At 40.4% G+C, this 12,621-nt stretch overlaps 1 protein-coding gene across 3 annotated transcripts in view; it reads left to right on the forward strand.

Annotated features, from left to right (window-relative positions):
* Positions 1-12,621, forward strand: part of HERC2 (HECT and RLD domain containing E3 ubiquitin protein ligase 2) — a 187,774-nt gene that overhangs the window by 49,019 nt on the left and 126,134 nt on the right. For all 3 annotated transcript variants that reach the window (XM_090064853.1, XM_090064869.1, XM_090064860.1), the window contains exons 13-19: positions 1,623-1,780; positions 1,879-1,992; positions 7,701-7,952; positions 8,919-9,112; positions 9,798-9,998; positions 10,778-11,006; positions 11,309-11,433. In XM_090064853.1, coding sequence (XP_089920979.1) covers positions 1,623-1,780; positions 1,879-1,992; positions 7,701-7,952; positions 8,919-9,112; positions 9,798-9,998; positions 10,778-11,006; positions 11,309-11,433 — 1,273 coding nt within the window. The remainder of the gene's footprint in view (positions 1-1,622; positions 1,781-1,878; positions 1,993-7,700; positions 7,953-8,918; positions 9,113-9,797; positions 9,999-10,777; positions 11,007-11,308; positions 11,434-12,621) is intronic.

Here is a 12,621-nt window from a genome sequence, read left to right on the forward strand (position 1 = left end):
AAGTCCTGTACACTTTTATCAAGTGTGACAACAAATAAAACAAGAACAGAATGCGAGTGAAAATGGATTTCTTAAGCTGTATAGTCATGAATGATCACTCAATAAACTACAGTTGCTTAAAGGTGATGCATGAGTTAACTTTCTTCCCTTTAAAACTTAAAGACTGCATGGAGCTAGTTATTATACCAAAGGAATGTACTAGAATAAATTTGTATAAAATCCTAACCTGTAGCCACTTTTTGGTGCAGCATTTTTCCTTAAGGATCCAAACATTTTCCTTGGGTTTTTTTCAAGGATAGTTTGCCTGAATCAATATTGTTTTTTTTTTAGCAGTACAACATGATATAAAAAGGTACTGTTAATCCATTTCCACCAGATGCAGTCTGACATTATTTGGTAATTCAATATGCATCTCTGACATCAATCCAACTTCAAACAAGCATGAACTATCAAATGGAAAAAATGCATTCTCCCTGAATGTTCTGTCTGTCTTTATAATATGCTGGATATGTTTGATTTGTTTTTGTTTATTCCTGTATTCATAATTCCAGGGAGATGCCAAGCATCTCATTCTCAGGTGTTATATGTATGGTCCTATAAGTCCCTCTGCATGTTTTTATTTAGAAAAGCTAATTCAGAATTGAAAACAGAAGGCTTCTTTCCTGCCAGTGTAGGTATACATTATTGTTCTCTTTTCCACTTCCACTTTTTAATCATGATGATTAGTAATATTTGGCTAGAGGAAGTAGGACTTCTCTTACTCTTAACTGAAACGTGTTTTCTATGCAATATTCTACAGGGGTCTTTGATATTTAATTGTGTGCTCCCAAAACAGTAAGGGTGCAAGAGTTGCTTTTTTTCACTATTGAAGTGCTGTATTGCCATGACTTAACCAGAAGTTCATGGTTTTATAGAACTTTAACAGTGGTTTACAGTGCTTTAAATTAACCCTTGTTAAATGAGGTATTGAATTTTAAGCGCTGTATTTAAAGCATGTTAGCAACCTACAGCACTTTAACTTCTGTATGCTGGTCAAATTTTTGACCAGTGGAGAAGCCCCAGGAGGCTGTGGAGCACCTCCTGCCTCCTAGCCTGGAAAGTGCAGGGAGGTTCAGAGGTCCCCCCACCAAACACTGCACTTCAGTCATTTAAGAGTGCTGTAATTTTACATGCTATAAAAAGTGCTCTAAATTACAGTGATATAAAACATGCATGGATCACTTCTGTACATACCCTAAGGGTCTCAACAGCATGGTGCCAAATTTCTCTTAGAAAAGGACACCTTTGGAGGTGCTAATTCAGACACAGAGATTAGAGGTCACTCTTTTTAAGTAGTGAATTTTAGTGCTTGTTGGAGACCTCTGGGATTGCTGCCTTTAGAGTTAAAAACCCTACCAGACTTGCATCATAGGGCAAAGTTCCCAATGAACTTTATTGCTATTGAATCTTAATTTGATTTATAGGTCCATTCATGCAGTGACTTCAGTGCATTAGACTAGCTGTGAGGTTTGTGAATAAAATAACAATTAGTGGTGATTGCTTTCTTCCAACCAGATTACTGCAATTCATTTCATGCAATCTTTGCTATCAGGTCATTTTGACACTGTCTTTTTTCTAAATAGACCTCTAGAGGAGCCGAAGATGATATCTGCTTTGTCTGGAAAACAGGCTGGGAAACATGTCGTCCACATTGCATGTGGAAGCACTTACAGTGCAGCCATCACTGCTGAGGGGGAGCTATATACGTGGGGACGAGGGAACTATGGCAGGCTGGGGCATGGTACGTTTCTGTGATGCTGTAACCTGTTTATGAATGTTTTAAATGGACATGCTTCTTAAATGTTTGTGGCAAAATGACTTATTTTTGGGTTTTTTTAGGTTCCAGTGAAGATCAGACTATCCCAATGCTGGTCACTGGGCTTAAGGGACTGAAAGTTATTGATGTTTCCTGTGGGAGTGGAGATGCTCAGACTCTTGCAGTGACTGAAAATGGTTAGTAACAAAATTTATCCAATAGCATAATTACACCTACTGTGAGAGAGTGCTTATGCTAAGCAAGGCCTAGCATTAAAAAAAAATACACTAAAACTCCCAGAATGCTTCAAGGAGGTTGAGGAGTCAGCAATTGACATTCTGGTATAATCACTTTCTGACCCTTAGATGAAAATACTGAACTTCTGACCTTTTAAACAATGATAAAAATAGCAGACATGCTGCTTACATTGTTAAGAATAGGAAACTGCATGGCTAAACCGCAATGATGAAAAAACAACCGCATATTATGTCAGTTTTGACATTTTAACCCTGCAAAAACCAGCAAAACATATAGATGAATAATGTATTTAGGTTAGAGAAAATTAGCATAGGAAATATAAAGGTCATTAAGAATTAACATAAGAAGCGTAATGATTATAATACAAAGCGTATCACCTGATATTATAATATAGATAAGTTAACTAAATAACCAATAGAAGTAAGAATTAGAAAATGCATATGTATAAGTGTTATCATATATAACTAATAGTAAAGTTATGTTAGATGCCTCACTTCCACCAAGGGGACAGTTTTGTATCTTTTGCCTAAAAAAAGATAAGGGACTCCTTTTAAATGAGCTGTTGACCAGTTCTGAGACTACTGAATCAGGCAGCCGCACCTAGCCTCTGGGTTAGAGAGCAAGGGCTTGATTTGGGAACCTCGTGAACCAACAGACCTCCTTTAGTTTATGACTTTGTGAAACAATAAAAGTTTTAAATTGACAGGTCTGAGCCTGTGCTTAATTCAGTCCTATATAATTCGGCATCGAGCTCCCACACCTACCTACCTTTAGACACATGACTGTAGTGTGTGCATTATGTTGTGTGTTTTGTTTGTTAAATAAATTTCATGGAGAATCTCAAGCAAAAAGTCTCCTTGAAAATACTCTGGATGTGTACTTTAAATATGCAAATAGCTCATGAAGCATCTGGTACCAGGAATGGAGTTTGCAGTCCCAAACTAAGAGCATAAAGTTGTATTCACAATAGAACCATTCCTGGCAGGAGGTGTCCTTAAGCATGCCATGCTGCCAAGTGTGCACTGCCTCAACATGGCTGAGGACAGTGATTTGGCCAGGTTAATTAACACTTCTGAATGACAAGATCTGTTATTCTGTCTGTGGTACTATGGTCACAGCTACACTTCTGGTGGCTTAGGAGGTGGCCACCCTGAATCAGTTCCTAGTTTATATTCCTTAAATAGTTATCCCTGTGAATTAAACTTGTAGGAATAGGATTTACACTTGCCGGCATTCAGAGCCAGGGGAATGCTTAGGTTAGCCAATAGGCAATGCTGGAGAGAGATATGTCTGAAATGCTGCCTCTCTTTTATGAACTTCTCTTGCACCCTTAAATGGGGAGCCAGTGCAGGCTTGAGACTATCTGAAGCCATTTTTCTGGATTTGTGCCTAAAGAAGTTGAGGCAAGGGTTTCTTAGGATTATATCTTTTATTGTAGTTGTGATCAAGTTAAACAAGCTTTCAATGCAAGACATTCTTCATCAGGTTTTTGCTGCATAGTAGTATTGCATATGTGCAATTGTATGTGTTTGAAGAAGTTGACACATGACCAGTTCTCCCAAGCTAGCTCCCTGCAGTAGGCTTTGTTACATCACTTGGCCATTATCTTATCATGCTGTTCCTTCCATAAACTTGCTAAGCTTCCATCTTGAAGTAATTCAGGATCCTTGCCTACACTGTTTTCTTCAGAAGACCATTCCAGAACCTCATTCTTCTCATGATTAGAAACCTAATTTCCACTTTAAGTGGACTTATGTCCATTTGATCTTATACTAGTTATTGTCCTTTTTTAACCTAGGTGCCTTTCCTTTTCCCTTACTTTTCCCACTTTGAATGTCTTTTATGAAGTTGTCTTCCCCTCTCAACTTTTAACCTTCCTTTATCTAAGCTAAAGAAGTAAAGCTGGTTTAACAGTCTAAGAGGTTCTTCATTCCCTTAATTGTCCTAGTAGCCCTTTTTATATTTGTTCACTTTTAATTTAACCTATGTTTTAAACATAGGCGACAGAACTGTGCATAGGGTGCCAACAGTGATCTTATCAATGTCTTAGTTTCATAGTGCTTAGGGTCGGAAAGGACCTAAACAGATCATCAGGTCTGACCCTCTGGCCTGGGCAGGAACAAGTGCTGGGGTCATAACTTTCTCTCTAACAACTTTTGGCTGTTATTCCTAGTAACTCCCAGTAGTGCCCAAGGGAACAGAGCCTCTTCTAATTTCTGCTGGTCCCCCCTGGTGGGTTTATAAATAGCCACCAGGTCCCCTCTTAGCCTTCTCTTGTGAAGACTGAATAGATTCAGGCCCTTTAGCCTCTCTTCGTAGGGCCTGCCCCGCTGCCCTTTGACCATGCGAGTGGCCCTCCTCTGGATCCTCTCAACGCTAGCCCCATCCCTCTTGAAGTGCGGCGCCCAGAACTGGGTGCAGTACTCCAGCTGCAGCCTGACCAATGCTGCGTAGAGGGAAGGATCACCTCCCTGGACCTGCTTGTGATGCATCTGTAGATGCACAACAAGGTGCAGTTAGCCTTACTGACCACTTCCTTGCATTGGCAGCTCATGTTCATCCTGGAGTCAACAATGACTCCAAGATCCCTTTCTGCCACTGTTTTGACAAGAAGGGTTTTCTCCAGCCTGTAGATGTGTTGCTGATTCCTTCTCCCTAGATGTAGTACCCTGCACTTGTTTGTGTTGAATTCCATCCTGTTCTCATCCGCCCACCTCTGTAACCTGTCTAGGTCTAGCTGGATTCTGTCCCTCCCCTCCAGCGTGCCCACCTTGCCTCGCATCTTGCTGTTGACAGCATGCTTTCCACACGCACATCCAGATTGCTGATAAAGATGTTGAACAGCACAGGTCCCAGGACTGAGCCCTGGGGGACTCCACTGCCCACATCCCTCCAGGTTGAAAATGACCCATCCACCACCACTCTGGGTGTGACCATCTAGCCACTTTGCCACTGATCTGACTAGGCAGCAGTGCCGCAGTTGCCTAGTTTTTTTGAGTGGGGTGAGAAAGTGTCAAAGGCCTTCTTGAAGTCCAGGTAGATGACATCCACCTCAGCACCTGCATCCAAGGACTTGGTGACCTGGTCATAGAAGGAAACCAGTTTAGTCAGGCAGGACCTGCTCTCAGTGAACCCATGTTGGTTGCCCCTGAGCATAACCTCCCTTGCTGGACCCCTGGAGATATGTTCCTTGATAGCCTTGTACAAAGTGCTAATAGTTTGCATTGTACTAGAATTCCCTGTCTCTTCCAACAGTTGCATAAGCCATTTTCATAGCTACACTATACTGATCCTCCTTTGATCTATCAGTATATCTAGCACTCTTTGCCTTCATTGCCTGCATTCTGTCAGTCCACCTGCTTCTAGCAAAAATTCAGATTTTTCTCTAGGTCCATAACTTTGCACTTCTGTAGTACTGAATTTCATACAGCTTCTATCATTTTAATCCACAAAGTTTATCAAGTTTTTTAGTAGGATAATCTGGTTCCCCTTGATATTGGAAATACCTCTCAACTTTGCCATCTATGAATTTCATAGTTTCATAGTTTCTAGGGTCAGAAGGGACCTGAACAGATCATCTAGTCCGACCCCCTGCCATGGCAGGAAAGAATACTGGGGTCAAACGACCCCAGCAAGATGTGCATCTAACCTCCTCTTAAAGACCCCCAGGGTAGAAGCCTGCACCACTTCTCTTGGAAGTTGGTTCCAGACCCTAGCCGCCCTGACCGTGAAGTAGCGCCTCCTGATATCTAACCTAAACCTACCCTCTGCCAGCTTGTGACCGTTATTCCTGGTCACTCCTGGCAGTGTTCGGGGGGAACAGTGACTCGCCCAATGCCTGCTGATCCCCCCGACTAGTTCATAACAGGCCACTAGATCCCCCCTCAGCCTTGTCTTTTGGAGGCTGAACAGGTTCAGGTCCCGTAGCCTCTCCTCATAAGCACTCATCTAGCTCTTCCATGAGGATCACTAATGAAAGCATTACATAGAATGGGTCTTAAGACCAATCCCTGAAGAACACCACAATAAGCTTATTCTGAGTCTGAGAGCTTCTCTTTCAGCAAGACTCTTTGTAAGCTCCCTTTTAGTCGACTCCTTATTCTCCTGACAGTTGAATTATTAATCCTCATTTTCTTCATGTTGGCTAATAATTTCCCATGAGGCACAGTCTAATACTTTGCTTGAAATGTTTTATGTCCACTCTGTTGCCTTCTCTAAGAAGTCGGTAGACTTCTGATTATGTGGAAATGCAGTTTTGTTTCCTTTTATTTTTCTACTTTTACAAATTGAACAGACTTCAATATTTTTTTTTTTTATTACTGCAGATGATTCTTCAGGGGGGAAAAAAAGCCCATAGATAATGACTCTTGGGTCTGTTCCTCTGTGTAATTAGAATTCCTCCTTCTCTGTTCTGATTTATTGATTCTAAGGAGAAGTAGCTCATTCAGTAAATGCTGCAGTAATGCTTCCAACTAGTTCCTTTGACTGACTATAGGTGACAGCGAAAGAACTTCCTCACCTTGTGGCAGCTAGCTTCCAGCTGGATGGCTATCCAGGTCTCTTCAGGCATCTGGTCTGCTCACCAGTTTCACTATGTTACTTCTATGAAAAGAATCCTGTCTGTCTTGGTTTCCAATACAACTTTAAGTGCTCAGAATACTATAGCAGCATGTCTTTCCTAAGTAGGCTGCTTGCTTGAACTTGAATAGATTCCCTGTCCTCCATGCTACTAATATTCAGTTATGCTGTTTATAACAACTCTGCATTTCAGTATATGGTTACTTCCCCTTTTTCTTCTCTGTGGGGATCGCAGTGATGACCGAGGAAAATCATCCCACCGGATCTCAGTTCCTGTGCCTGCTTCTAATCGGCTAGGAAATAGTGTTACAAGATCTGTTTTGCATGTGCTGCCCTCAGAATTTTGTCAGTAAACCCTTCTAAAGATTGTCTAGTAAGCATATGCACCTAACAAGCCTTTTATTGAACCAAGATTCACCGCCAGGCCCCTCCCAGAGGCTCATTGGCTGACAATTCATAGATAAATTTTCATTAGAATCACAGACTGTTCATCCTATATTTCGGGGTGATGTTCCTGAAAAATTTCAAGTCTTTCCTCTAGAACATCCCAATTTAAAATAACTTACAAGTTTTTGTTTGTATGTTTGCTTTTGTTTTTTAGCTTGTGTGTATTTTCCCTTGATCTCATTCTCTGAAGAGGTTGGGCAGTGTTAGTGGAAATTTGCCACAACCAAACCACCAGCTTTGGCGGACAGGCCAGGTGTTGCCCAAATGTAAGCTGCTCTTCCCAAAGACTACAATAGCAAGGGGCAATTTTGCTTCCAGACAGTATTGTTCAAAAGCAGTGCAACTCCTCCACTTTGTCCTTTATGGTATGATAGCAGTCATAGTGGACATCGCATTGCATATTACCAGGGAATTTTTCCTACAAAGGAACTGCATTTCAGTCTTTATTCTTCTTCCCATCTGCTTCATGGTTTTGTTTCAAAAATAATTTGCAACTGCTAATTCTGAATGAGCTACTAAGAGAAAGTTATGCTAATTCCCAAACCTTGGGTTTAAAGAACTTACTTGTATACTTTGACAGCTTGTTAGTACCTGAGAGCTCAATGCAATCTTTCTCTTTCAGGCCAGGTATGGTCTTGGGGCGATGGAGATTACGGGAAGCTTGGAAGAGGTGGCAGTGATGGTTGCAAGACTCCCAAACTGATAGAAAAGCTTCAAGACCTGGATGTTGTGAAAGTCCGCTGTGGGAGTCAGTTTTCTATTGCTTTAACCAAAGATGGGCAGGTCTACACGTGGGGCAAAGGTGACAATCAGAGACTTGGGCATGGAACAGAAGAGCATGTTCGATATCCAAAACTGTTGGAAGGCTTGAAAGGTAAGTTGCACGATATTGCTGGTCACTTTTTTCCAAGTTAAACCTGGCAAATGCCAGAAGCAATTGGTTTCTGAGGGAGCAGTTTTATTATTTATCATGTGTTTTATCTTGGCTCTTAAGGATTATACCACCACACTTTACTGATGTTAAATTATAACTTGCTTGCACTGAACAATAAATACTAAATATCCTTTTTATCTCTTAATATTATATTTTTGTTATTTCAACTAATATTTTGTAGCATTCTTTTAACACTTAGAGCTCTCATTTTAAGTCTCTTGCTTTCTCTGTTGGTTTTTTTTTTTTTTTTTCTGTCAGCCTAGTTGAGGAATTTTTATTTTTGAATCTTAAGGTTGCATCTCTGCAACCATGTGCATGCTTAACATCGTGAATAGTCATTGAAAACCATGGGGACTATGCATGTACTTAATGTTAGTTGTGAGCATGTTTAACTAGCTCACCCAAAGATGAAAATTTATTCCCTGTTTTTTAAAAATGAGGAAACCTGCAGTGCCTTTTGTACAGGTGAAAGGACTGTACTAATATTTATTGTTCTGTTGTGATCGGATTACCTCCTTGAAAAGAAATTCTGAACTGTGTAATCTTAATCATGACACTCTCCAGTCTCTTTAGGGTTAGAGGAAACCAAGTTAGAAAAGTTTGCCAGTATTTAATTATTAAATCAGCAGCAAAGCTAAGTCAGTGCAAAATGGCACAAGAAGGATGTGGCCTAATAAACTGTAGCACTTAAACTGCTCAAGTCTCTCAAACACTTGGATTTTTTTTTGGTGATCACTTTCAATCTAGCTATTAAAGCTAGAGGTAAAACAGTTTTGCTATATTAACCCTTCTCACTTTTTGTGTGTGGTTATAATAAATGATAAGGAAAATGTTCATCTGATTTGTTTTTTGTTAATAAATATTGTGTATGGTAAGTAAAGTTTAACACATGACTATTTCTACCAGGGAAGAAAGTAATAGATGTGGCAGCTGGATCTACCCATTGCTTAGCACTTACTGAGGATAGCGAAGTACATAGCTGGGGAAGTAATGATCAGTGCCAGCATTTTGACACTTTGCGGATTACCAAACCTGAACCCACTGCTCTTCCAGGATTAGACACAAAACACATTGTTGGAATTGCTTGTGGCCCTGCCCAGGTAAGCCTGTTAATTCCTTCTACCCTGTTCTGTGCTTTAAACCAGCATTGTGCAGTAATTCCTTTGCTGTCGGATCTGGCTCACAGATGTCTCCTGCTACTAACAGATGAAGATTTGTTGTGTGCTGTTAATTCTCCAAAAAGGGCTGGCTAGTTTTCCCTTTCAGTGAAACATCCTGAGTAGTTAAACATTTAACTAGTTTCATTCTTAAATTAACACTAGAAGAATATTTAAACTCCAAAAAACAGTAGAATAGGATATTTGGCCTGGTCTAAGGAGGACTCTAAGAAACATGATAGGAAATAGTAGTTTTTCTGAGATTATGCCAACAGCTAAGAAACATAAAACAGTGTGAAGGGTAGGTTGCCATTGCTGTACTCTTTCTTACTGAAATGTGTAAAATGACAAAATTAGCTCCTAAGTCTAGTTTCCCTAGAGAGGTGGTTAACTGTGTTAGTCTGAAGTAAGGCAGAAAGTAGGGCAGGGTGGCACCTTGGAGACTAACTGGTTCAGAGGAATGAGCTTTTGTAGGTGATAGCAACTGACAAAGTAAACTGTTGCCTACAGATGCTTGTGCCTCTCTGAACCACTTCTTTTCTTAGATAAAGGAGTTGTACCCCTTTAATTTCTTTAATAGGAAAAATAGGAAAAGTAACTAACTCAAACTCTTCCTTTCCATGCATAGAGCTTTGCTTGGTCATCTTGTTCTGAATGGTCCATTGGTTTGCGTGTGCCTTTTGTGGTGGATGTTTGCCCAATGACATTTGAACAACTAGACCTCTTACTGAGACAAGTGACTGAAGGAATGGATGGTACCTCTGACTGGCCACCTCCACAGGAGAAGGAATGTATGGCTGTAGCCACCTTAAACCTTTTGAGACTTCAGGTACTGTAGCTTTCTGATGTGTTGAGTTTTTTTTATTCTGATAAAAATGCTATACCAATGTGCTTGAAGAAAATAGTGAGTTTTATACTTTTTTAAAATGGGTCAAACTCATCTGGCTCTGTGGGCTGGATGAGTAGCATGGGGCTGGTCTCTGTCCCAGATTGGGCCCACAGACTTGGCCCTGTGTACTGGATCTGGTGCTAGGTGCAGCATGCATGCCAGATCCAGATTGTAATGTGTAACCAAAAGTTGGAAAGCTAAGATTTGGTTTTTCAGTCTTAATCTTAATTTTTTCAGTCGCTCAGAAGTGCAATGCTTTTTTAACAGGCTTTTTTTCTTAGCATTTGATTTAGGATGAACTATACAACTAAAATGTAAATTGATTAAGTTTGGGTGTATTCTGTACAGACTCTTCCTCTACCCATTCCCTTCCCCACCCCCTGAAAAGTCTGTATGTTTAACATGGCTTTTAATGTATTCTTTAAAAATGAGTGTCTCTGAGGAATTTGGCACTTCTGGTTTGCTTTTAAAAGAGTGTCACTTTGTCCGTGATGACACAGAACGTTGTGATCTAGTATTAATAAGCAATTTACAACTTAATTGCCAGCTTTCTTAGCACACTGGGGTTGTGATGGAGATGCAGAATGTAACTGCATTTTCTGTTCTTTTTAAATGCTGTTTTATATTTAGATGTATTGCTATTTAGTACCTGTGTGACAGACACTTCTAACCTTCACTTCTTTACATGATCTCTAAATTGAACTATTTTTTTCTTTTAGCTTCATGCTGCTATTAGTCATCAGGTTGATCCAGAATGTCTTGGCTTGGGTTTAGGCAGTGTCCTGCTGAATAGCCTGAAACAAACAGTGGTAACTTTAGCGAGTAATGCTGGAGTTCTTAATACTGTGCAGTCAGCTGCCCAAGCTGTGTTGCAGAGTGGATGGTCTGTGCTGCTGCCAACAGCAGAAGAACGAGCTAGGGCTCTTTCAGCTCTGTTACCCAGTGCAGGTATGTCTAACAATGGAATATCGTATGGTGTCTAAGGGTATTCTGTACCTCTGGGAAGCGCAGTACAAAGCCTGCTCTATGCACACTCCATCCTGAACCAGAAGTAATGCAACTCTGTTAATGGCTGAGAAGAAGAGCTTATTGGTATGCTTATAGTAGTGCACTAAGGCCAGCTGCACTGCTTCCAGTGTGGGAAGCTGGTTGTCACAGAGTGGCTCAGTGCCTGGCAGCTTGGTGCCGTCATTCAGTGGTACAGGCATATCCTAAATTTCTTGTCCATTAAATTTATGGTCTTCCTTTAGTTTCAGGAAATGAAATGAATGTAAGTCCAGGCCGTCGATTTATGATTGACCTCTTGGTGGGCAGTTTGATGGCTGATGGAGGTTTAGAATCTGCATTAAATGCTGCTATCACTGCAGAAATTCAGGTATTACAATATTACAATTTACTATATAGCTAGAATACACTGACTTTTTTTTTTTGACCTGAGCAATTAAGAGGAATTGGTAATAGGATTTAATATTTCAACTCCTGCTGTTTTGAATAAATAGATTGCTTGTACATTATTTTTTATAAATAAATTTGCATTAATCAAGGGTCACTATAAACAGGTTGTCTAGCCTGATGGTTACCGCAAGCTGGTGTTCCACCCTGAAGATGTCCTCCCCTATAAAGCACAGTTTTTGAGCGGCGAATAAAACCAACCCTTCTGCCCTTTTCCAGGCACTTAGGCTCTGTCCCCAGCACCTAGTACTTCCTCACGATTTGCTGCTTTTCTGCTCTCTCCATGGGATTTTAAGTTCTCAGTGGGACACTGTCCAAATACGTTGCAGCTGGCCTCTCTCAACAGGGCTGACTATTCCTTTTTAAAGGGACATACTGTCATGTTCAGTTTGTTTCCTTGTTTAGTTTTTTCAAAGCCTCTTTCTAGCTTGGCAGTCTGCCAAACAGCACTTGTTTCAGAATCACACTACAAGTATGGCTAGGTTTGTGTATGGTTTCTGTTTTTGTTTTTTATTGACTTCTCTATCTTTACTGGTTGAGTTCACATGTGCGTAGGCACATATCTTTATGAAAACCGTATCTAACATGTCAGCTTCAGGGAGGTCTTGCCTAATCCTCAGCATAGCAGCTCCCTTCTCAGATTGCTACAGTTTTGCTGGAATCCTACAGTCTCACCATATTATGAGTGGGCAGGGATCAGGGAAATGATATAGATACATAGAATTGTATAATCTTGCTTGAAATGCTTTCAACTCAAACTCTGCCTTGATTTGTGTAATTTACTTGGGGAACACCCCCACTGACTAACTCATCCTTTAAAACCCATGAGGATTCTTGAAGCTAAGGAGCCATTACAGAAGTGTTTTTGTCCTGCCCACAAACTTCCTCCTATAATTAAGGAAAAAAAAAGGTAGTGAAAACATTCTGTAGAGTTAAATACTTTAAAAGTTCTTGTACTTTGGTGCAATCCCCTAATCCCCTAAGTGTTCTTGTGTTGGTACTGCCTGAGGCTTAAGTACTTCTGTGCTCGATATATAAGAGACTTAAAATAGGGTAATTTAGATCAGGAGGCAGTCATTTGAACTCTTTTTTTTTTTTTTCAGCTGTGAAA

The sequence above is a fragment of the Crocodylus siamensis genome, chromosome 1 (genome assembly GCF_052110815.1).
Source record: "Crocodylus siamensis isolate JL-2025a chromosome 1, ASM5211081v1, whole genome shotgun sequence".
Lineage (NCBI taxonomy): Eukaryota > Metazoa > Chordata > Crocodylia > Crocodylidae > Crocodylus > Crocodylus siamensis.